The sequence below is a fragment of the Polypterus senegalus genome, chromosome 1 (assembly GCF_016835505.1).
Source record: "Polypterus senegalus isolate Bchr_013 chromosome 1, ASM1683550v1, whole genome shotgun sequence".
Lineage (NCBI taxonomy): Eukaryota > Metazoa > Chordata > Cladistia > Polypteriformes > Polypteridae > Polypterus > Polypterus senegalus.
In genome coordinates this window covers 134,257,229-134,281,119 of record NC_053154.1, presented here as the reverse complement: position 1 = coordinate 134,281,119, position 23,891 = coordinate 134,257,229, and the positions used below count along the sequence as shown (strand labels likewise).

The 23,891-nt window shown below is 38.0% G+C and overlaps 2 protein-coding genes across 3 annotated transcripts in view; one reads left to right on the top strand and one right to left on the bottom strand.

Moving 5' to 3' along the window:
* The window catches only part of actl6a (actin-like 6A), a 54,217-nt gene extending 52,919 nt beyond the window's left edge, over nucleotides 1–1,298 (top strand). For both annotated transcript variants that reach the window (XM_039758617.1, XM_039758626.1), the window contains one exon: nucleotides 353–1,298. In XM_039758617.1, coding sequence (XP_039614551.1) covers nucleotides 353–433 — 81 coding nt within the window. In that variant the 3' untranslated portion in view covers nucleotides 434–1,298. The remainder of the gene's footprint in view (nucleotides 1–352) is intronic.
* On the bottom strand, nucleotides 960–23,857 carry mrpl47 (mitochondrial ribosomal protein L47). The gene is made up of 7 exons (XM_039758638.1): nucleotides 23,703–23,857; nucleotides 23,208–23,338; nucleotides 21,840–21,900; nucleotides 17,347–17,443; nucleotides 15,313–15,443; nucleotides 1,586–1,681; nucleotides 960–1,488 (listed from the first exon to the last, which is right to left on the bottom strand). Exons 1-7 carry the CDS (start codon nucleotides 23,849–23,851, stop codon nucleotides 1,398–1,400), a joined length of 756 nt encoding a protein of 251 aa, XP_039614572.1. The 5' UTR covers nucleotides 23,852–23,857; the 3' UTR covers nucleotides 960–1,397.
* Between the last annotated feature and the right edge of the window lie 34 nt (nucleotides 23,858–23,891).

The window sequence follows — 23,891 nt, the reverse complement described above, 5'->3', positions numbered from 1 at the left end:
TGCCCACACCTGTCCATGAAATAGCCTTTGAGTCAATTGTCCAATTACTTTTGAGCCCCTGAAATAAAGGGATTGTGTTTAAAAAAAGCTTTAGTTGCCTCACATTTTTATCCAATCTTTTTATTCAACCCACTGAATTAAAGCTGAAAGTCTGCACTTCAGCTGCATCTGATTTGTTTCATTTAAAATTCATTGTGGTAATGTACAGAACCAAAATTAGAAAAAAGCTCTCTGTCCAAGTATTTATGGACCTAACTGTACTTAACTATCACAGTATAGGACTATCCAGTCAGCTGCTACAAGCTCCAGGAAAATGGGACTAATTGTACTGAACTCTCCTTCTCCTTTTCAGGGTACATTCCAGCAGATGTGGATATCAAAACAGGAATATGAAGAGGGAGGAAAACAATGTGTAGACCGAAAATGCCCGTAACTGCAGCAATAAAACCTTTTTTGCCTTCTGAAATAAAACCTGGGGCTAGTTTAGATTCTCCTCCTCCCCGTGCACTCAGGAATCCCAAGAACATTTTCTGCCTATAGAAGTTATTTACACTTTATGTACATCAGTTTGTAAATTGCAGGTTATGGATTTTTTTTTTTTTTTAACATGAAAACAATGTTTTGTTAAAAGTTTTATTACATCTTCTATTTGACCTCTTTATTTTTAAACAAGAGCTTTTATAAAACTATATTTTGATATCAAACAGTTTGTATTGATAGATTAAAACATGTACAAGCAGTTTGGTTTTTTTTTTTTTTTTTTTTTGTTAAATGTGACTGGAGTTAAGTTCCATGAAATGGAGGCTAAAACAATTTCAGCCAATAAAAGGCTATTTGTTACTCTAATGGGGCTTAGCATTATTATGTCCATCTTTATAAACCAAATAACTCCTGTCTGAAATACTACTTGCTTTAAAAGCATCTTTGATTGCATAAAAAAAAAATTCAGAGTCCGAGTATTTTGATGACAAACGAAAACACGGGTTGTATTTGTAACATTATGGAGAATAAGTCATCTAAACATTTCCGCATTACACCAACCAAAATTGCCATACAGAATTTTTTTATCCAAAGTGCTTTTACTATTAAATGACCCTCCATTGATGTGTCTTGATTTGATACCTTTCTTGGACATTACTGGTTTAAGTGTTCAGCTGCGACTTCACACATTTGTTTTTCAGAGGCTGTGTTTGCTTTCATTTTGTTAGACAAGAGACTTCTTGTTGGCCTTGTTAATTTTCCTTTTTCTGTATTGTTTTGCTTTTCAGACGTAGTAAACCTAAGACATGTTAACTTAATTCAGAACTGCATTCTTGCATCTTTTCTTTATTAGTAGTACAATATGGTAAACTAACACTAATGATACATTGTGGATGTGTTTAATTTATGCTGTGGCTTTAGAAAACTTCTCCTGTAATTTTCAATTTTTCTTCCTTTTCTGCTCTTCTCTTTCTGTTTCTAATCCGGATATTCTTTTCTAGATTTAGTCTGGGGGGGAAAAAAAGACATTTATACAAATTTAAATTGTTTTAATTAAAAGTCCTAGTTGTATACAAGTCAAATCTACTTAGTACAGCTTACTTACCGAGTAAAAAAGTTCACAAATGGCAGTGCAAAGAATTGCTTCTTTTTGTATCTTCTGTTCATGTACCAAGGAATAGGATGTTCCTTAAATTTATACCTGGAAAATATTTATGTACACACAGTAAATGCATGTTTTATTTAAACTATTTTAGATTCTTCAAAGTTCACGTATGCTTTCTGGACTGAAACATTAAAATTTCCTACAAAAACTGCACATTAAGGTTTCTTCCTACCTTTGCAATCGTCACACATATGAGACACAGTACTATAAATGACAATTCCGTTCCTGTGGACTTAACCTGATTTTGCATGTGCGTCAGAACTTGCACTAAAAAAAGTTTAATAGGAATTTACAGTTGGAACTGAGTGTATGGACCTGCTTAAACATTCTGCAGATATTAATAAATGATAAAGGAAGGCAAGAATTTGGAAAAGGCCTAAAAAAGAGACTAAGTGGCACATCCCAGTCCTAGCAGCAACATGTCTAAAAATGGTACGACCTGGAACTGGCCGTAGAACACACTGCTTGTCAGCTACTGATCAAATGGTCTACCTGTGAGCGAGCTTATTTGTAAAGCCACACAGTCCACCAGTCACATTTGGTGACGCAGGTGCATTATGCCTCACCATTGCTAATCGCTGTCAATATTCACATTTTGCAAAACTAGTTTTGTGTTTTTTGCAACTTTATAAAAAAAAAAAACAAAAAAAAAAAAAGTTGATTAGAGAAAAATTAAATGAAATTAAGTTGAAAATAAATATTTCTGGGTTTTATGTACAGTACTTGTTCTTCTGGAAAGTGACATAACTCATAATCGGTGTGTGTTTTAAAGTTGACACAGCTTTATCTGTTTCACTGTTATCCCAGAGAATCTTCTGGAGACCCATCTTTTACACTTGATAAACATTTTAAAAATGAGTTTGTAGTAGCCCCCTTGCTTTCTCCTCAGAGGTCTGCATAAGTTTACCTTCCTGCCCATATTTAGCTTCAGAATGACAAATTGTGAGCATGTGTAGTATTCAGGTTTTCTCCTGTAGGATTTCTCACATTTACCACCTCAGTTTTACATTTGGAAACTTATGAAAAGTGTGTCAATGGAAGCAATTAGTACAATCAGACAGTATATTGTCATTTTAAATAAATTATATATCCAGTGCCTTTCTGAATGTTCTTGGTGTACTGCAGTATTGTAAGGATTAAAATCAGAGTCATCAAATATCAGGAAAGAAGCATGCAACAGGATGCCAGTTCACCCCAGGCTCACGTAAGCATATGGTGGCAGTAAATATAATATAATAATAAAAAGTAAGAGACGTGTTTGATTACTGTGTCCAGTTGCAGCTTAAGAGGCCTATTGAATGGTTAAATCTGAGGCAATGCTATTTAATACCACACCTATGTATCCTAAATGCACACCCAAATACTTGCTGTACCATACAAAACTGTTAGAATGTGTCCACTAAACCATTTAAAAAGGCCTGCCAATCAATCTTGTAGATTTTTATAAAATGAGCATCTTGGAATTCAGATGGCCAAGTCTACGCTGTTTACGGATGGCCTGCACCTACTCAGAGTGGAGGGATTGGTAGCTGGGGAAGTGAGGTTTTTATCCTTTAAATAACATCAGTAACTTATAGGCCCAGAATTTTTGAAATCAGTCAATAACATGGTCAGCCTGCTCCACTGTATAATTCACAAAACTCATTTGTGCATTAATTGTTCTGGTAAGTTAAAGCAAATTATACACAGAGCAATGTTCCATTATATTTCACTTAAGTTTTAAAATGTCGTTGAAAGACAGCCTTCAGGCATGACTCTCAGGTGTACAATGGCTGAATCCAGGCCAGGTTTCAAAGCCATTCTTTGTATGGCAAAAAGAAGCAACTGAATTTCTGCCAAGCCAGAAGTAGGCCAAAGCACGAGACTTTTCTTCTTTGAGTAGAAATCCAAATGCCACAACCCATGTCAATAAGTTTGCAACTGCTGGGACATGGCACAAGCACTGACTTGAAGTGACTATATTTCACACACACTTGGGCCTTACTTCAGAGTGATCTAAAAGGAAGATGGACTTTTCCACTCCATGTGATATCACTGATGTTGTGGTTGCGATGGCATTTTGACAACTGAGGCGCTGCTCATCAGTCTTGAGAACTCCAACACAGCTTGGAAACTTTAAAATCCTTAGCCAAGTGCCTTATTTGTTCAAAACACAGGTGCAGTTCCTGCCACAGACACTTGCCCAGCTCAAAGCAGCACCCGTTGTGACCAGTCTCACCAAGCTGTGCATTCAGTTACAGAGCAACAATGTGGACAGCTCAGGTCAATATGTAGATGCAGTCTACAGACCAGTATATTAACCATAACAGAGTTGTACCACATTTCAACATTCCTACATCTATTAAGAATTTGAGACCAAACAGACTGAGGCGTGAGCATCTCACCCAGTGTGTGCATGTTACTGTTGGCTCCCGTAAGTCAGCCTTTAGCAAAGTCGCCATGGACCAACTATGTCACCCATTCTACTAACAAAGCTGACTTCTACTATTCATAATTGTTGATTTTCCCTACCTAGTATTTGTGAAAAATTGAACTGGGATAATAGAGCAGAGAGAAAAATAATTTGCTGCTGTTTCAAAGTAGTTACAATTTACAGCTAACCTTACAGGCCCCTGGCCCACCATTATTTTCCAAAAGTAGCCTTCATGCTAAGGCCTTTGAGTTGATGCTGGATTTTACATCCATGGGGGCACTAAAAGTTAAGCTTTTCCATAGCAAATATTACCCCTCACCACAACCCTGTGAAACTCTACAAAGCAATTTTGTTATACAGGGTGGTCCAGATCTGATTATGCAGGTCTGGATGACTGATTTATGTGGGAACGATTCCAGTTTGGCGCAAAGACGATTCTTCATGTCGTCAGTTCGCACACTTCTAAATGGTCCAGGATTTTTTCGGGTGATATTCTACGTAATAAACTTAATAAGTCAATAGCAGAATGAAAATTGCATACAGTCAACCCTCGTTTATCGCGGTTAATCCGTTCCAGACTCTGCCGCGATAAATGAATTTCCGCGAAGTAGAAACCATATGTTTGTATGGTTATTTTTATATATTTTAAGCCCTTATAAACTCTCCCACACTGTTAACATTATTAGAGCCCTCTAGACATGAAATAACACCCTTTAGTCAAACGTTTAAATTGTGCTTCATTACAAGACAGAGATGGCAGTTCTTTCTCACAATTAAAAGAATGCAAACATATCTTATCTTCAAAGGAGCACTGTGAAGAGCAGATAATGTCAGAGAGAGCGCTCCGCTAAGAAAAGCAAACAATCAAAAAATCAATACGTGCTTTTAAGTATACAGAAGCACCACGATAAAGCGGCATTTTGTAGAGGAGCGTCCTATCTTCTAGGCAAACAGCTACTGTGTAAACAGAACCCTCTGCTCACACCCCCTCCGTCAGGCAGAGAGAGTGAGAGAGACAGAGAGAAGCAAACAAAACAAGCCATGCGGGAAGCATATCTTTTAGCATTGAGGAGTTTTAGTTAATATGTAATACATGCTCTGATTGGGTAGCTTCTAAGCCATCCGCCAATAGCGTCTCTTGTATGAAATCAACTGGGCTAACAAACTGAGGAAGCATGTAGCATAAATTAAAAGACACATTGTCCGCAGAAAGCGGCGAACCAGCGAAAAATCCGTGATATATATTTAGATGTGCTTACATTTAAAATCGGTGATAGAGTGAAGCCGCGAAAGTCGAAGCGCGATATATCGAGGGATTACTGTAATTAGATCTGGACCACCCTATACTTCATGCTCAGAATGTGTACACACCTGCATCATGGCTGCCACATGTTTCCAGCGTTCTTTTGACGCGTCCACTGAGCAGGTACTCAGAAATTAAACGCAACACGTTTACATATTCATACATTTTATGATACACTAGCAAAATACCCGCGCTTCGCAGTAGAGAAGTAGTGTGTTAAACAAGTTATGAAAAAGAAAAGGAAACATTTTAAAAATAACGTAACATGATTGTCAATGTAATAGTTTTGTGACTGTTATGAGTGTTGCTGTTATCAAGGATTTGATTTATCATTATTTCTTTCAATCAGGTTCGTATTTGGAGGATGTGTTGTGTTCAAGTTACATTCCACATTTGTCTAGTCTATCCCTGACCATCTTATCTTCGTTGTCAACCGTTGGAAAGATAACCGGTTTCATTCACTGAAGTGATCACCACCCAAATCGGTACTCGTGAATCTATGATGTTTAACAGGCATTCCCGGTATTAAGTTGTGGATTTGCCTGCGAATATTTAGTGGCAGCGTGTCTATGAACGTAATTTAAACTTAAGCTTTACACCTTGCTTTCCTATTGATATGTCTACAAAGGCTTGTTCAGCATCAGAGGGTTGTTCTTTTCCTACTGCATCAATAACCAGCTTGTCTTCCTCTTTATCTGAGACATCACACACTGCATGCACAGGTTTACCTTTCCCAGTCCGGCAAAGTCCTGTGAGCCGCTCGGAGTACATGCATCGAAGGTTCTCAGCTGTGCTTGTGGTCTCTCGTGCGATCTTGCAATGTTCACGGTTTTATTTAATGTTAGCTAAGACCCGGCACTTAAAAGTTTCTCTCGCACTTTTGCCGAGTTTGTGTCAAACACTAGTCTATCCCTGACCATCTCATCTTCGTTTGCATAAGCACAGTCCTTCACCGGCGAATATTTAGCAGCAGCGTGTCTATTGGATTGCTGCTGATGGCCGGCCTTATATGGGCAGGCACTCAATTACGTGGGAGGCGTGATGATGAAGGACACAACTCTGCCTCTCACGGTGACCGAGCTGCAGGGTACAGCCATAAATATGTACGGAAGTAGGTTCCAGTTATGACTGTTACGCATAGAATTTCGAAACAAAACCTGCTTAACTTTTGTAAGTAAGCTGTAAGGAATGAGCCTGCAAAATGTCAGCCTTCTACCTACATGGGAAGTTGGAGAATTAGTGATGAGTCAGTGAGTGAGTGAGTGAGTCAGTCAGTCAGTGAGGGCTTTGCCTTTTATTAGTATAGATTTTAAAAGTCTCACGTACCGTCTTCTGTGCCATCTTTTTTTTCTAGGGCTTCCTCTGGTACTGACAGCAGCGGCAAACAGCAATAGATCACCAGACTGAGCACATTAAATGTATGGTATTCCAACTCTCTGCACATTTACAATCCTTAGATTTATACTTGATATCACTTTCATGATGAAATGCACTGAAGTATGTATGTTACATTTTACAGGTAAATCAGTAATTTCATTTAAATAATGAATACTGTTAAGAACTACACACATGAAGATGACACGGTGGCAGAGCGGTAGCACTGCGGTCTTGCAGGAAGTCATGTCGCCGATATTCCCTGCCTGGAGTTTACAGATTTTCCTGCTGGGTTTCCACAGTGTGCATTTTACACTAAAATGACACTAGTGTATGTGAGTGCTTGTGATGAGCTGATGCCTCGTCCAGGGATTGTTTCTGCCTTGTGCCCAATGCTAGCTGAAATGGACAAATCCCTGGACTGATGGATTTAATCATTAAACATTCTTTTCAGAGATATTGCGGTAAGGTGTCATCGGAATTTAATGGCTGTTCCAGGCAGTGCACAACCCAGCAAAGCCGAACCTGTTCTCACCGTGTTAATATCTCACACTGCCAGCTGATGGATTCCTCCAGTTTTACGTAAAGTTTGTGCGCAAGTATAAACAGTACAACGCTTGCGTAGCAGGAGTGACCGCTGCAGCATGTGTCGCGTTGCGGAAAGTATAAACCCGGCCTTAGGCACTGAATTTGAATCCCAACCTCAATGGGAAAAAAAAAAAAGGAAAAAACACACGAGGAGGGCTTGGGGGTTGAAGACAAATTCATCAGCAGAGACACACAGCCATTATTTGCCAAGCTTTCACTGTAGTTACTAGAAACCTGAACTACAGCACATACCTGCACATGAATGACCTGAACCGAGCGACACTGTCTTCAGACCCGTTGACATCTCCACATTAACATGCATGGCCTTCCTTCAACCAAACTGTAAAGCACTTGTTTGTGTAAATAAATGTGGAAGAGTCACAAAGGGCTGCAAGGATTTGCAAATACTTTTAAGTTGATTTAGTAACAGTGCAGGGGAACAGTTTAAAAAGTAACTTTGCTTATTGCTTAAAAAAAGTAACTAAATACAGTAGGTTACATAGTTACTTAAAATGGAATGCACTGGAAAGCATGTGCCAATGTTTTCTTCTTTTCTTTGAAAACTGCACATTTCACTGGCCAGCACTTGCTACTAAATCCTAAGCCCATATATGCAGCCTTATGAATCTGACCAGAAAGTCAGCCACATTTGATCATTTTCTAGTGTTTTACAAATACTGTAGCATCCCTGGGACCGGACTGGAGATAGACACGCATCTCAGGTTGGGTGAACACCTACAGAATGTGGCTATTAAAAGCAACCCATGCCCGCTTAAGTCCTTTAGCTTCTTGAATTACATCCAGTGCTACTGCCTTGATCTGCAGCTCCCAGTGACCCTAAACTGGGCTGATTAACTGTACTCCTCAGCACATGCAGGATTATTTGTACACCAATAAGTTTTGCTCAGTTCTTATCACTTGAATGCAATGCATGTGCTTAACATCTTCCTCACTTGCTGACAGCAGCAGACAATGTCTTTGTGGAAAAAAAGGCAATACTTCAGCAAAATATACAGACAGGCAGTCCCTGGGTTACGTACAAGATAGGCAAGGTAGGTTTGTACTTAAGTTGAATTTATATGCAAGTCTGAACAGGTACGTTATTTTAATAAATGCTATTGTTGACCGTTTTATTTCTACTTCATTTTCCATGGTGATGGTTTTTCTCTTCTTTACTGTATCACCAGCACTTGCATCAGATTTGTGTTTCAGAGACATTCTTGAAGGGTGAAGACAAAAGGTTAAGATGAGCGCTTCTGCACAGCACTGTACACACTATCACAGCAGGAAGGCACCCGTCAACACGTCTGATGTACCGAACAAGAGACAACTTCCTGCTACGAGTGTAACAGTACAAGCAGACTTGCTATTGAGAATGAATGGGGACGGCAAACACAGTCACCTCCACTACAGTATGCTGCCTGCAGTGTCCGCGCACCAAGAATGAACACGGTAAGTACAAAGGTGGGTAGTGAACCACCCACCACCATCCCCATTCAACAGGCAGTCACCCAAGGCACACTATACAATGCTGCAACCCCCCGACATCCCATTCACCCTCAATGGCCTCCGTTCAGCCACAACCGGGTCACTGCTTGCAGCATTACCAGCCACCCACCAAGAACGAATGGGGCAGCCGTGTGGTGGGGTGGCAGTGAAATGCCCCCCCCTCCGCTTCATCCAGCCTGCGTCCAAGTCAGGAGCAGTAGCTGTGGCGGCACAGTGGGCAGGCAGCGAACCGCCCCATCAAGCCTCCATCCTGCAAATGAGCAACAGCTGTGGCCCCGGTGACTATGGACCACGGGTCACCGCTTGCCACCAGGAGCCACCCGAGGGACACTACACTGCGCGAGTAGCGAAATCAACCCATCCAGCCACTGCTTGTAGCGTCCCCAGGCCGTAGATGACGGAGCGGCAGTTACTGAGGTGCATGCATCGCAGCCGTGGCCCCATTCGTAAGCCGTAGGTCGGATGTCCGTAACCTGGGGACTACCTGTATATATTTTTTCAAAGAGTAACATAGATCTTTTTTTCAGTAATCCAGTAATTTTACTTTAGGAAAGTATATGTATTACTTTACTTGTTACTTTAAAAAGTAATCAGACTATGTAATGCACGTTACCCCCAACAATGTGTTAAGTGGATGTGTTGTGCTCAATGAAATCGATACAGAACAATAAGTTGTATTGTATTTAGAACAAATCAGTTAAACTACAAACTGTTTGCATTACAATTTAATGTAAGATACTGTACATGCCTAACAAAAAATATGCTTTTTGTTAGAGAAGGTTATCTGCAGATTAATCTGACCAAAAAAAAAACAAAAACAAAAAAAACACCACCACCACACCAGACTGGTGGGATATTTTATAAAACGAAAGTGGAAGCGTTTAGCCAGAGAAAGATGCATAGGGATGGGAAAAGAAAAGTTTGTAGCTACCATCCACTCTCTCTATGATCTGTTAATGTCTTTGAACAAGTCATCTTCTGGTGTCATTTGGTTTAGACTGGATGACAGGATAGAGGCAGGTGATGTGCCCTCTTTAGAAGTCTTTTTAAACATGACTAAGGCCAAAGCAGGAACTACACAGGGCACTTACAGCGTCTCCAGTCAAGCCAGGCTTGTGTCTTTGGTATGTGGGAGACACAAACTTTGTAGACATGGGGAAAAATGTAAAACCAGAAGCCAGATACAGCTGCAACATTTTCTTTTTAAGGAATACTACATTTGAAATCACCCATTTTTTTGGGAGCCTATCAGTGTTCTATTTAGCAGGTCTTCTGAAAAGCAAATTATTGTACGTGAAAAGCCATCAGATTTCACATGGATCACATTAGGGTGGGCATGTGCTGGAAGACCGAACTGTCTGACTGAATTGGTAAAATGCAATCAAAATCTTTATTTTAAAAAATAAGGTGTCTTATTAAGCATACACATGAAAAGAACAACCCACAACCACTGCTGACATGATGTGAAAGGTCTAAACAGCACTAACTACTGCATTCAGGAAATCAATCATTAGATGACAATTTTTTACAACTTAATCCTTATGAAACAGAAATCTTGTTAGTTGGTACCAAATCTGTCCTCTCTACCCTTCGTGGGCTAAAAATTGACACTGATGGGATCCTGGTTGAACCCTCAGCATCAGTCTGTAATTTGGGTGTCATCTTTGATCAGCTTCTTACTTTTCAACCACACATTAGCTCAGTAGTACAGACAGCTTTTTTTCATCTACGCAATATTGCTCATCTGTATTCTTTCCTCAGTGTGAAGGATACTGAAACACTGATTCATGCTTTCATCACTACCCGTCTGTTTTATGGCCTCCTGACTAAATATATCAATAGATTACAATATGTTCAGAATTCAGCTGCTCTTCTACTTATACACACTAAAAAATCTGCTCACATCACTCCTGCCTTTATGATTTGCATTGGTTACCCGTTTCTTCAAGAATCAGATATAAAATTATTCTCATCATCGCTAAAGCCCTTAATGATTTAGCCCCCCTTTATCCAATTGTACCTAAATATAGGTTAGTAACAATGGGTGGCAGAGCTTTCAGTGTGATAGCCCCTAAAATTTGGAATGTTCTTCCTCTCAGCCTCCATGAGGAAAAATCTATTACTCATTTCAATATCCAGTTAGAAACACATCTCTTCAATGAGCATTATTCATTTTCGTGTATGTAATTTCTATTGTTAATATGTTTATTGAATTGTAAACTGTCCTAGAGTGGATTAAAGGCGCTACATAAATAAAACTTATTATTAACTAAAATCTACCCATGCTTCACAAAGCTTACAAGTTAGTGTTTTTTTGGTACACCTGCCTCAAGAAAAAAAAATATGCTGCCCCATTAGCGACCTTAGAGATAGGAACAGTATAAAGGAGAAACAGTTTGAAATAACATGCACTTTAAACAAAGATAAAGAAGGCCTAACAAATTCACTCTCCTTCCAAAAGATGTTGCTCGGTAGCTTGTAAAAAGACAACATCAACTGCACTGCCACTAAGAGCACATGGACTTGTGAAAGATTTATAGGAGGTGGTGCTGGACACAACAGAGAACTCCCTTTCGTGGAAAGAAAACAAAAATAGACTTGACCTGAGCTTTCAAAAATAGTAAAGAGTTCTTGCACCACCAGTGCTGCCTCTGAGCATGTGCTCAATCTGGCTGAAAATACCGGCACTCCATAAAATGTTCACACTGAAACCAGAAAAAATAAATGGGCTAGAACTTCCACCTTGTGCCTTTCTTAGTATGTGTCTGACTGTACGTTTGTAAAGACTCATTTTAAGCAGTTCCAACTTTCAGGCTTATTACCTGTAAGCTACTGTCTTCCATGAAGTGTTTCTTTAAATGGAAGAACTGCAGTGAAGTGACTATTTAAAGCCAAAAATGTATATAGCAATATAATTATAAATGATCACAGTCAGTGTATGTATCATGGTATAATATTTTCTAAAGAAGGAACATCATTTATATGAAATAAAATGTTTCCCACTTCAATGCTTTCTATCTGGATTCTCTGCAGTTTGCCTACTAGGCACATATACAGCAGATGTGGAGAATGCTCTCCTCTACATGCTCCCACTTGGACAAAGCTGGCACCGTAGTCAGGATAATGTTCTTTAAGTGCTTTTAACACCATTCTACCTCATCGGCTGAGGAAAAATCTCACAGCTTTGAATCTTTATGCTCCCACAATCTCCTTGATCATGGACAACCTGATTAACAGACAACAGTTTGTGAGACTCAAAGACAGAGTGTCAAAAATGGTGGTCTGTAATACTGGAGCACTTCAGGGAGCTAACCAGTTCCCTTTCTTGTTTACGCTCTACACAACAGACTTCGCAACAATACCAGCGCTTGCCATCTAAAAAAAATGTCCAGATAACTCCTCCATCAGGCCGACTTCATAACGGAGATAATTCAGAGTACAGGAAGGTTGTGGAGCACTGTGTCTTGTGGTGCCGGGGCAATAACCTGCAACTCAACATCAGCAAGACAGAAGAACTGGAGGTGAACTGTCGACGTCCCAAGAAGCCTCTCAGACCGTCAGCCTCTCAGACCATTCAGTGGGAGGACGTGGATATGGTGAAGAGCTACAAGTACCTGGAGGGTTCACATAAATAACAAACTGGACTGGTCTGACAACACTGTGGATCTTTACAGAAATAGCCAGAGCAGACTATACTTGCTAAGGAGACTCTGGTCTTTTCATGTGTGCAGCGATCGGCTGGAAATGTCCTAGCAGTCCACAGCAGCCAGTGTGGTGTTCTGCACTGCGGTATTCTGGGAATTCAACCCAAGAATAAAAGAAGCACAATACCTGAACAAACTTATCAGGAAACTAGTCTTCATCACAGGCTGAACCTGGACACACGGTTGTGAAAAAAAGAGGATGATGGCAAAATTGGATGCCATCATGAAAAATTCCCTCCATACCCCCTCCACGAGGCGCTCCCTTAGGGCTCGTTTATACTTAACACTCAGAACACGCATGCACCCGCATCATAGCTGCCACTCGTTCCCAGTGTTCATTTGACGCGTCCTCTGAGCAGGTCCTCAGAAATTAACACGACACGTGCGCAAGTTGCAGTACCAGTGTGATAAACGTTGGAATAGGACGTCAGAGTTTCTGTTTACTATCTGCATGTGACAGAAAGTTGATAGATAGATAGATACTTTATTAATCCCAAGGGGAAATTCACATGCGGATCCTACGTGATTGATGTGTGCACTTCGACGTTTGATGAATGGTTCGATGTGGTGAAGCAAAATGCCGACTTTTTTTTTTTTTTTTGCATACCAGCAACATAATGTACAGCGCTGTATTTGAGCCACAGAGGAAAAAAGTAAAGGATGCAGTGAAAAGATGTATTTTGAGATTAAAGTGGAAATTTTGGCTTTAATCTCAAAATGTCCATTCTAACGTTGTAGTTTACTTTATCATTAAAAAAAAAAAGACTGTTGTAAACGTCATCCCAGTAATTAATTGCTACGAGCTTCTGGGACTTCCTCCGGACCCGACAGCAAGCAGCAACAGATCATCACACAGAACACATTAAATGTATGATATTCCAACTCTCTGAAAATTTAGAATCCTTAGATTTATACTTGATAACACTTTCATGATGAAATGCATTAATGTATGTTACATTTACATATAAATCAGTAATTTCTTTAAATAATGAATACTGTTAATAATTACACACATGGGGCAGAGTGGTAGCACTGCTGTCTCGTAGGGAGTCATGTCGCTGGCATTCCTTACTTGGAGTTTACATGTTTTCCTCTTTTCACACTGTGCTCCAGTTTTCTTCCAAAGATATGCAGATTTGGCGACACTAAAATGACGCGAGTGGTTGTGAGTGGTTGTATTCATCTTGTGATGAGCGGATGCCATGTCTAGGGATTGTTTCTGCTTCATGCCCAATGCTAGCTGGAATGGGCACATCCCTGGATTGATGGATTAATCATTAAACATCATTTTCAGAGATACTGCAGTAAGGCATAATCGGAATTTAATGGCTGTTCCAGGCAATTCACAACACAGCAAAGCCGAACCTGTTCTCACTGTTATAATATCTCGCACTGCCACCTGATGGATTCCTCCATATTTACGTAAAGTACTTGCGCAAGTATAAACAGTACAACGCTTGCGTAGCAGGAGCGTCCGCTGCAGCATGCGTCACATCGTGTGAAGTATAAAGCCGGCCTTAGAGCATGTTTAGCCACAGGCTCATTCCGTTATGATGTGCTAAGAAGCGGCTTTGGAGTCTTTTCTGTCCACTACTATCAGGCAACTCAATGCTTCCACCCGATGTACTCATTAAGTTTATTTTTATTTATTTGATTGATTGAATGGCTGTATTATCTGTCCTATTAGTACATATCCTTGTTTTTTATGATTCTGCTGCTGTATGCATTTCAATTTCCCCATGGGATTAATCAAGTTTATATAATCTAACTTTGAATATGTAAAAATATATATTAAAAAAGTCTGTTCTGCTCCATTTCCCTTGGTGCACTAAGGGTGTGCTTATTTTGTTTAATGGTTAATCCAGGGCTACACTGTATCCTTATCTTTACCATCAGTGATTGACATAAACAAATAACCATAAGCTGGCTGCTTGAAAAAATAACCTGCAAAGTCCAAAGACACAATCAAATCTAAAAATACTAGAGACAGAAAATATCCACTTGATATTATCCCGTGATGGGATGGTGGCTTTTTCTTTGTCAAGAAGGTAACAGAATGCCACTACCTATTAGAGATGTTCCATAAAATGGTATTTCTGTACTAAAGTCCTGAAAACATAACAGTACCAGCTTTTATTACATTATCGGTACTACCAAGAAAGTCAGTACTGTGTCCATGCGTGAGTCCTACTAGATGCATTGCCATGCATTTATAAAAAGAAATAAAAGGATATCAAGATTAATTGCTTTAAATAGTGTTCTGCACAGTCCTGATAAATTAATGGAGGCTTTGAGTATATACGTATAGGAGAGAGAGTTTATATATAGACTTCAAGGCAATGTGCAAGAAGCGTCTTTTTTTTTTTTTTTGAAGTACCATAGTTCTGTTTTTTTCCTTCTGAACATAGTTACTAGGATTGATCTGGCTTGTTACCAATAGTAGTCACCAGAAAGCATAATGCCTCACATTGTGACAGCCAAGTCAGAACTTTTCTTTCTATTTAATTTTTCTTGCTTTGTAGTCATTCTCAAGTATATTCAGTATGTGTGTGTACATTTATTTACCTAGCTATTTATTTACTTACTTAAAGAACTTATGCATATAAAAAAACACATTTTTCCTTAGAGAAAAAATTACTTTTTTCAGTACCGAGCACTTCATTCAAATGGAATTTGACCTGAACATATATAAATATATATTTATAACAGAGGAGATAGAGAAAGACACAGAGAGAGGAGAGACACAAAATTAACTATATTGATGTATTATATTCACCAGATTGCTTGTCCCAAACAGTTTTTTCTCCATTCTCCAGGTCTCTCATTCTGCACACCGGTCTGTAGCAGTCTCAGTGCCTCTGTGCGTTCATTGACAACACTATCCAACCTTTTCATAGATCTTTCAACCTATAATGATAGTTACCAAAATTTCACAATGAACCTGGATATTTTAAAGTTAAAAAAAAAAAATACTGGAAAGGAAGAATGAGATTTACAGACAGTACTTTAAATAAAATATTTATCTGCATTACTGCACAGTAGCCATAGTAAATGTTATGATCTGACCAAATACTAATAAAAGTCGCTAAAACAGACCTAGAGTGAACAAGTTACATTTATTTATTACATCAAAGTTTAGTTGAGAAGTTTTGAAGATTATCCTGCTATGACATGTACTTATTGGGGTGCACAGTTTTTCCTCCTGTTGTTGCAAAAAGAATCCAGTTTTTCCCCTCACTGTCTTGCTCATGGTGGAATCCTGAACACTATCCTTGAGTGCGCTGAGAGCAGCTTGCAGGCTTTGGGTGTTGGTTCTATAAATGTTTATGAATTCACAGAAATGTTAAACTTAACTCTTTGAGAGAATCAAACAGGACAGCTACTCCAGGCCAGAATGACCACTGTCCCTAACATAACAATGTGGTAAATATGGGTCAGAAAGTGTTTTTTGTCAAGTCCCTAAACATTAGACACATGTTTCCAACTCTCAGACACTGACAGATATTAGTATTTTTGATTTTATGAGAGATTTAAAGGAGTTTGTTTTGACTGTATCCTTACAACCAATGTGATGAGAAATTCACTGTTATGTTACTCCAAGGGCCAGACTTAGTGTGATTTATATTGAATATACCAAATCTGACTTGATTGTAAAATAAAAGTATAACAAATGTCAATCTATCATAGACCAATTTAATCCAATACAGAGTAATGAGGCCAGAGAACATATTCCATTATAATGAGGTACAAAATACAAGCCAATTAAGATACCCCCTGACAGTCTCTTGTAACAAATCAATTTAGAGTTCACGATTAATCTAAGTTGTAGGTCTTTGAGATGTGGGAAACAAGCGGATTACACAGAGATAATGTGGACACAGCAGGAATTAAAGACTTCACACAGACATGTCCTTGACTCAGACTATGAGGCTGCAGCATTAGCCCCAGACCCACTGTGCTACCGCAAATTCAGAAAGCTGAGTCTAAATAGTCCTTTAATTAGGCTTTCAATACTTTTACCTTCTGCTGACTGCACATCTGACTGTTTTACAAATGAAACTCCTGCCAAGCTTAATTTCATTTTTTTCATGCAGGCTCTATGTACGAGCAAAAACATGCCAAAATATACAGTAAACCCGAAAAACAATATATTGGTCAAGTATTTTTTTCACAGTACTGTATAGGAGGTATTCTACTAAAAAAAAAAAAACATCATCAGGGATAATGGTGAAGGTATGTTTACTAAAGACAATTTACTATATTTGTCAGAAGACTGACAAGCCATCTTTTATCAGTGCTCTGTCAGGACCAATAATGCTCTATATATTTCTGATCAATGAACCTTTGACAAATTACAGATATTCCACATTCTCCTTAATCTTGTAATACTTATTGAAACAGTTTTGCATAACATTTTTTGTGATGTTTATGTGCTGGCATTATGGTATTTAACCGTTCTGCCAATGTTTGCATGCATTATTTTAGCAATTGTTGCAGTATTGCTCAAAAAATGAACAGGGTGTAGGGTCAGAGATTAGGCAAATAAAAAGTGTATGGACATTGGATCTCAGGCTGACCAGGCGAGGCGAAAAATGTATATTATCTTCTCTTTACTAGTCTGTTAGCATTCTTGCAATGGGTCCTAAAACCACATTGAACTTTTTCCATAAATAAAATACACAACATCACATAACTATGCACATTACCATAGCTACCATACTTAATAGTGCAGTATAGGTATATAAAGTTAATTTATTTTTTATAAAACCTTGTATAATAAAGAAGAAGTTTTGCAAATATTAAATTTCACCTTTTTTAAACGCTCTGGGCTTGGCATTGGCACTGCTTGCCTTTTAGACTCCTGTTCCAGTGTCAAAAGCATGTTTTTCTCTTTCAGTAAGACATACCTAATCAGAAAGAAATATTTAAAATAAATAAATAGTAGAAAAAAAAAAAACATAGGTCTCCTTACAAAACAAAAAGGTATGTTACAGAATCAAAACTATTTACTATTTAAGTAAACTGCAGATGCTGCTCAAATACACCAGTGAATACATTTATTACATGAAAGTTTAGTTTAGTTGCACATTCTATGCAAAGGTAGTTGCATGATCCTGTTATTCAGTGTTCAGATATCTTTTACTACAGAAGGAGCAGAATTTATAGAAGCCTAAAACACCTGACATGCTTAAATGATGATCATATTTACCAAACTGATTTCAGGATATAAAAACAAATATGCTACAGTCCTCAGTGATTATATTTGCAAGAATTGTGTCAAAAACGGCTCAGTAGTCCTACCTTAACAGTTTTAATTTTACACGCTTCCATCTGAAACTATCATACAACAATTATTTTCACTCATATGCTGCCAATACCCAGCTATAACTTTCTTTTAGGCCAAAGGATGTTTCTCCACTTGTATTCTCAATAAACTGTGTCAGTAAAGTAAAAGGAATGGAGGTAAGATAGCTACATCTGTACAGAAAAATTTTATTATTTATTGTGGGAGTAACTTAGACTGCCGCAATGATCTATCACTTTTTACCTCAGTTGGTCTATCAGTTTTTCTGAATCAGCACACAACTTTGGCATTATCTCCGACACCAGTATATCTTAAAACATACATTACAAAACTGCCTAAAACCATTTTTCCAGCTTTAAAATATTGAAAAATTAAGACTGCTTCTGAATATGGAGGATATTGAGAAATTATTAATGCATTTATTTTTAGTAGGCTTAACTAATGTAATGCCTTATTCACTTGCTGTTCAAACTATTCTATATGTATTTTTCTGTTAACTGAAAATATTACTGCAAGAAAAATTGCAAGAACTAGAAAGTATGACCACACAACCAATGTTCTTAAGTCATTACACTGGCTTCCAGTTAAGCTTTAGGAAAATTTCAAAATCCCTGTTCTTGCAAATAACGCCTAAAATGGCCAAGACTCTTCTTACCTATCTGAAAGTATTACTTACTAACCAGAGTATGCATTAAGTTCTCAAGATGCCAGCCTAATGAACATTTCCAGGATTAACAAAATAACACAAGGAGATTGAGCCTTTAGCTACAGGGTCTCATCCAAAGCTGTGGAATGATCCGTCTACTTATATATTTCCCTACAGTCCCAGTTTTTAAATCTAGGCTGAAGGCTAACAACTTTAATCTAGCATACCCAGATTAGAGCTGCCGCTTAGCTGTGTGTATTGCATCTCCATTAGTCATTTGTGTAAAAATACAGTAGAACCTCTGGAACAAACATTTCTGAACACGTACAAATCGGGTTACGACCAAAAAGTTTGCCAAAATTTTGCATCTGTTCATGACCACACACTCAGGTGGTGAACAAAAACACTGACATCCAGTTTTCCTATGCGCGTTCGTATGCGCGAATGATTTCCCATTCTCCGTTTTCCATTTTCTTTTGTTTGTGTATACAGTAATCCCTCGCTATATCACGCTTTGACTTTCGCAACTTCACTCTATCGTGGATTTTATATGTAAGCATATCTAAATATATAACGCGGATTTTTCGCTGCTTTGTGGGTTCTGCGGACAATGGGTCTTTTTACTTCCTGTACATGCTTCCTCAGTTGGTTTGCCCAGTTGATTTCATACAAGGGACGCTATTGGCGAATGGCTGAGAAGCTAACCAATCAGAGCACGCAGTTAAGTTCCTGTGTGCTGAATGGCTCAGCGACGGAGCGCCAAATTCGATTCTGCGGCGTTAACCAGGAAGTCTTGTCTCGCTCATTCAGCATCAAAGTGTTTTGCTGTGTAAAGAGTTAACTTTTGTGCTCTTTTGTGTTTATCTTTGTGCATAGTCAAGCCCTTCATTATGGCTCCAAAACGATCTGCTCCTGCTACTGCTTCAGGGGCCGTGCCCAAGCGCCAACGGAAGATGTTAACGACTGCTGAAAAGGTAAAAGTTTTAGATATGTTGAAGGAAGGGAAAAGCTACACCGGTGTAGGACGCCATTACGGCATCAATGAGGCTACGATTTTTTTTATTTAAAAAGTAGGAGAGGAAGATAAGATCTACAGCCGCAGTGTCCTTTTAACCAGGGTGCAAAATGAGTTGCAAGTGGATGTAATAAGGCAATAGTCTGGATGGAATCTGCTTTAGAGATTTGGATTGAAGACTGCCAGAAGAAGAACAACGGCGGTGATATACAGTTGCCTGAAGAGTCTCCTTTAGAAGAACTGTAACGCTCTCCTTTGCTGTGCAGTAAAACTAAACTCATCGTTATCAGACAAGTCATCGGGTCATTGTTGGTGAGTAACTATAATTAATTTTCTACTTACAGTACTTAGTACATGTACGTACGTTTAGTGTCACTGTACACACATTTACTGTATACAATTTTTCTTTCATTGTACGTATTTATTGCTGGTGGCCTGTCTATCATAATGGCTGTAACATATGTGATATCGGAGACACTCGATATCTTTAAAATAATATTTAGGTTTTACTGTATATAAACAGTGTGTTTATATACAATTTCAATGAATCTTACCTAATATCTAAGAGAATACAAAGGGTTTAGGTTGTATAACTGTGTGGGGAATATTTATAAACAGTGTGGGAGAGTTTATAAGGGCTTAAAATATATAAAAATAACCATACAAACATATGGTTTCTACTTCGCGGATTTTCACCTATCGTGGGGGGTTCTGGAATGCAACCCCTGTGATCGAGGAGGGATTACTGTACAGGGCCTAACAAAGCAGCTGATGTTGCAAAAGGAGTTACAATGTTAACCAAGCAGAGGCCTCAAGTGCTGGAAGAGGTGGAAAAACTGTTGCTAGTGTGATTGAACGAGAAGCACCTTGCAGGGAATAGCGTAAGCAAGACAATCATATGCGAGAAAGCCAGGAAGATTCATGGCGATTTACTGAAAAAAAATCCTTCGAGTAGAGAAGGTGAGGAATTTAAAGCCAGTAGAGGACGGTTTGAAAAGTTTCGCAAGAGAAGTGGCATTTATTTTTTTCCCTGTGCTTAAAAACTCATAAAAAAAGTGTTTACAGCGAGCAGTTCATCAGGGTCTTGCGAAAACTCTTACAATATTAGTTTTCTCTATTGTTCAAGGCTTTCTCAGTGTTATTTAATGTTTTTACATTTAATTTACTATTACACTGTGCATTCTATGGTATAATTAACTATTTTTGTGCTTAAAAAATATATATATTTACATACAGTTCATATGGTCTGGAGCCAGTTCATACAATCTTATGGAGAAATTACGTTCAGGTCGCGACCAAATCAGGTCGCATCCAGAGTTTTAGAACGAATTACGGTCCTGACCAGAGGTACCACTGTATAAGTAATACAATTATTATGAACCCTCCTCAACTCTGCTCCTCTCTTCAGTGTCACTTTCACTAACCCACATTCATAGTAGTAGGTTGCAAAGCAGTGTAACTACCCAGTTATCCTTCAAATGACTACAGCATGGAAAGACAACTAAATTGTGTTACTGAATCATTTTATATAGTGGGACTCTTCTGAACTCTTGAGACCCTCCCCAATGGGACAACACTCAAACAAGATTGCTGCGTCTGTTGGGGGTCGCTTGTCCATCACTGAGGCAACAGCATATTTAAAGTGCCACAGAAACAACTACAAGCCGACTGCTGCCACGCGCAAAGTGCCAGTCGCCCCATGGGTGATGACGGGAACATTATAACTTGGCCACTGACCTGGCCCCGACCCTGACTGTTTGCTGTCTGTGTATAGCAGAATGGTAGATCCCGCTACAATAAATAACCTTGCCGTTTCTGTTTCAAGTTGAATAAAGCTGGTTTTCATACAGTATTGAGAGTCAGCCATGTCTTTGGGGAGTAAAACACCAACTTACGTGTCAAAGTTTCTTTCATAATAAATATTAAAAAGCTTTTAAAATGCAGAACAAACTGCAAGTACAATAACCTTAGTAGTATACGATGAATCGTTCAGCAAACACGGACTAGAAACAGCATTAATAAAAATTATACCTTAAATATATTTCCATAATTATATGATCACAATGCACTTTAGCAATAAAGTGTGTATATTACATACATATACACATACAGTAGAATTTGCTTCTGCTACAAGCCTTAAAAATTTGAAATTAAAAAATATATATATATATATATATATATATATAAAATATATAAAACAGTATTATTCTGGAATTATAATACATGACATTTTACTTTAATGAAAAAAAAAAAAAATACTTTTACCGAAAATAACCTTCTTAGAAATAGCGTCTTTTGTATTATTCATGTTTCTTTAATATAGAACAGATGCTTTACCATAATTTGTGTAAATCCTCATTGCTTTTAGTTCGAAGTTGTTTGGCAGTCCATGGGGCCCCTAAATAGCACAAAAAAGAAAGTACATGTAAATTTTATTATTAAAGGTGGAAAATTATTTATGTATAGTTTCCCTATGTTCAAAACACTTAACAGGGAACAAAAGAAAAATTCAAAAACAGTCAACAAATAAATACCATTTTAAGTTAATATTGAAAAAATTAAAAATTCACCGAAGAAATAAATAAGGTATAGCACAGAGTCAATGCTAAAAAACAGGGATAAAATATAGTTAAAAAGAATGAGTTACACAATGGTGCTTCCCCTAGGGAACTGAAGCCAGGCATCTTGCCGGGCTATGACAGCATCCTTTTTGAGTTTGACTGGGTGTTCTCTATAAAAAAAGCTTAATGGAAGGCTTTAGCATATTCTTCTTATGAAAAAGCCACAGACAACTCAGCTTAGAAGTACAGAAAAATGAAAATGCAAAACTCTAAAGTTTGGAATTACTACAATTTCTGTAAGGTTTTCATTATCTAATAATTTTATAATACTGAACAATTCCCATTTTATTTTTAGCATTCCAGTTATTTTCATCTTCCCAGCTAAAAAAAAAAAAAATCTGGGAGAATACTGTATAATAAAGGCCTACTTGACAGAAGCAAAAAACTTAGCTTAAATAAAAGCACATGTTAAATATTTTTAAACAAGTTTTAAGTCTTTTAAATGAGTGAACAGACCCAGCAGATCTAATGGCTTTCCGGTAGTCATTCCAAATTCCAGATATGGCAGAACTTCAGAATCAATCACCTTCTAAGGTTGGATTACTTTAGGACACACTATGAAATGGTATGATGATGAAAGAAATTCCAGTGAAAGGCAATACAAATACTAAATATTCTAAATTTATTAAAGAAGTAAAATTTGACAACCTAGTTATAAATGTCAATGTAAGATGTGATAAAAGCATGAAAGGAATGCTCAGTATTAGCAATTGTTAATTAAGCCCAAACAGATACAGAACAGATGGAAGAAAAAAGTTTAATAAAATTCCGAGTAACAAAAAATGACACCACAGTTCCCGACTGAAGATAACCACACGATTATCATTGCTTAAACAAAAAGTAGTGTAATTATAATGGAGTACATTTTCCACCATGGTTTTAAGACCTTGTACTTCCAACTATCATCAAGTCAGGTTGCAATCCGAGAGTCTGGAAACCTGCTTTTTAGACTACATAAACTTGAATATGATCCACATACAAAACAGCAAAGCCCCAAAAACTGTCTTGTTTCAGGGTTATTTGATGCATCCGTTTCATCCAATTAAGTCTTTAGTAATAAATTATCCAAGGCAGTACAACTTACCAGACTTCACCTGTTGTTCGCCCCAGTTTTTCGGATCATCAAAAAATTCTTCCAGACCTCTTCGGCTATGAGAGGAATGTAAAGCTCTGCACTGTTCAACGAGACTGGGAAAGGAGTTACTTGCGCTTACCCTTAACACAAAGGAGAAAAAACATATAGTTAAAAAAATATCGCATCTAGTTTAAAAACAAAATCCCGTTTTCTAATTCAGAAGTCAGCAGTGTCTTGACACCCAAGCCAAGCACGACTCAAAACTAACACGCAACAAATTTCTACAATTTCTAATTACTGTCAACATACTTACAATGCAAGTTCTGCTCCTCCACTTATAAATATTACGCAATACGATGAATAAGCAACACAGTTTGTTTATCTACTGCAGCAAACGTGAGAGAACCCTTGCAGTATATTACTATAGGAAAGCTTGGTATGTCCTTTGCCGTATTTGAACATAAAGAATCATTCATATTTAAAAAAAATAAATCAAAACTTTACCTCGGGAGAAAAAACCGTAGTTGAGTTCTGTGAAAGAAATTACTCTGATTTGAACACGTCGTATTACATAATGTTAATCCTTTTTGAAAATTTCTACATAATACAGCCACCAGTCCTACTGAGGTCGCGGCCATATTTGTAAATGACATTTAACCCCAGTACGTCATTATAAATACTTTGTAACTTTTT

Bases quoted from the DNA above. Each gene is read 5' to 3' on its own strand.
- mrpl47 (XM_039758638.1), bottom strand. From the start codon at position 23,851: ATGTCATTTACAAATATGGCCGCGACCTCAGTAGGACTGGTGGCTGTA. The intron at 21,901-23,207 runs GTAAGTTGTACT...TGTGCTATTTAG, and splicing joins CGAACAACAGGTGAAGTCTG to GGGCCCCATGGACTGCCAAA. The intron at 17,444-21,839 runs GTAAAGCATCTG...CTTTCTGATTAG, and splicing joins GAGGATTTACACAAATTATG to GTATGTCTTACTGAAAGAGA.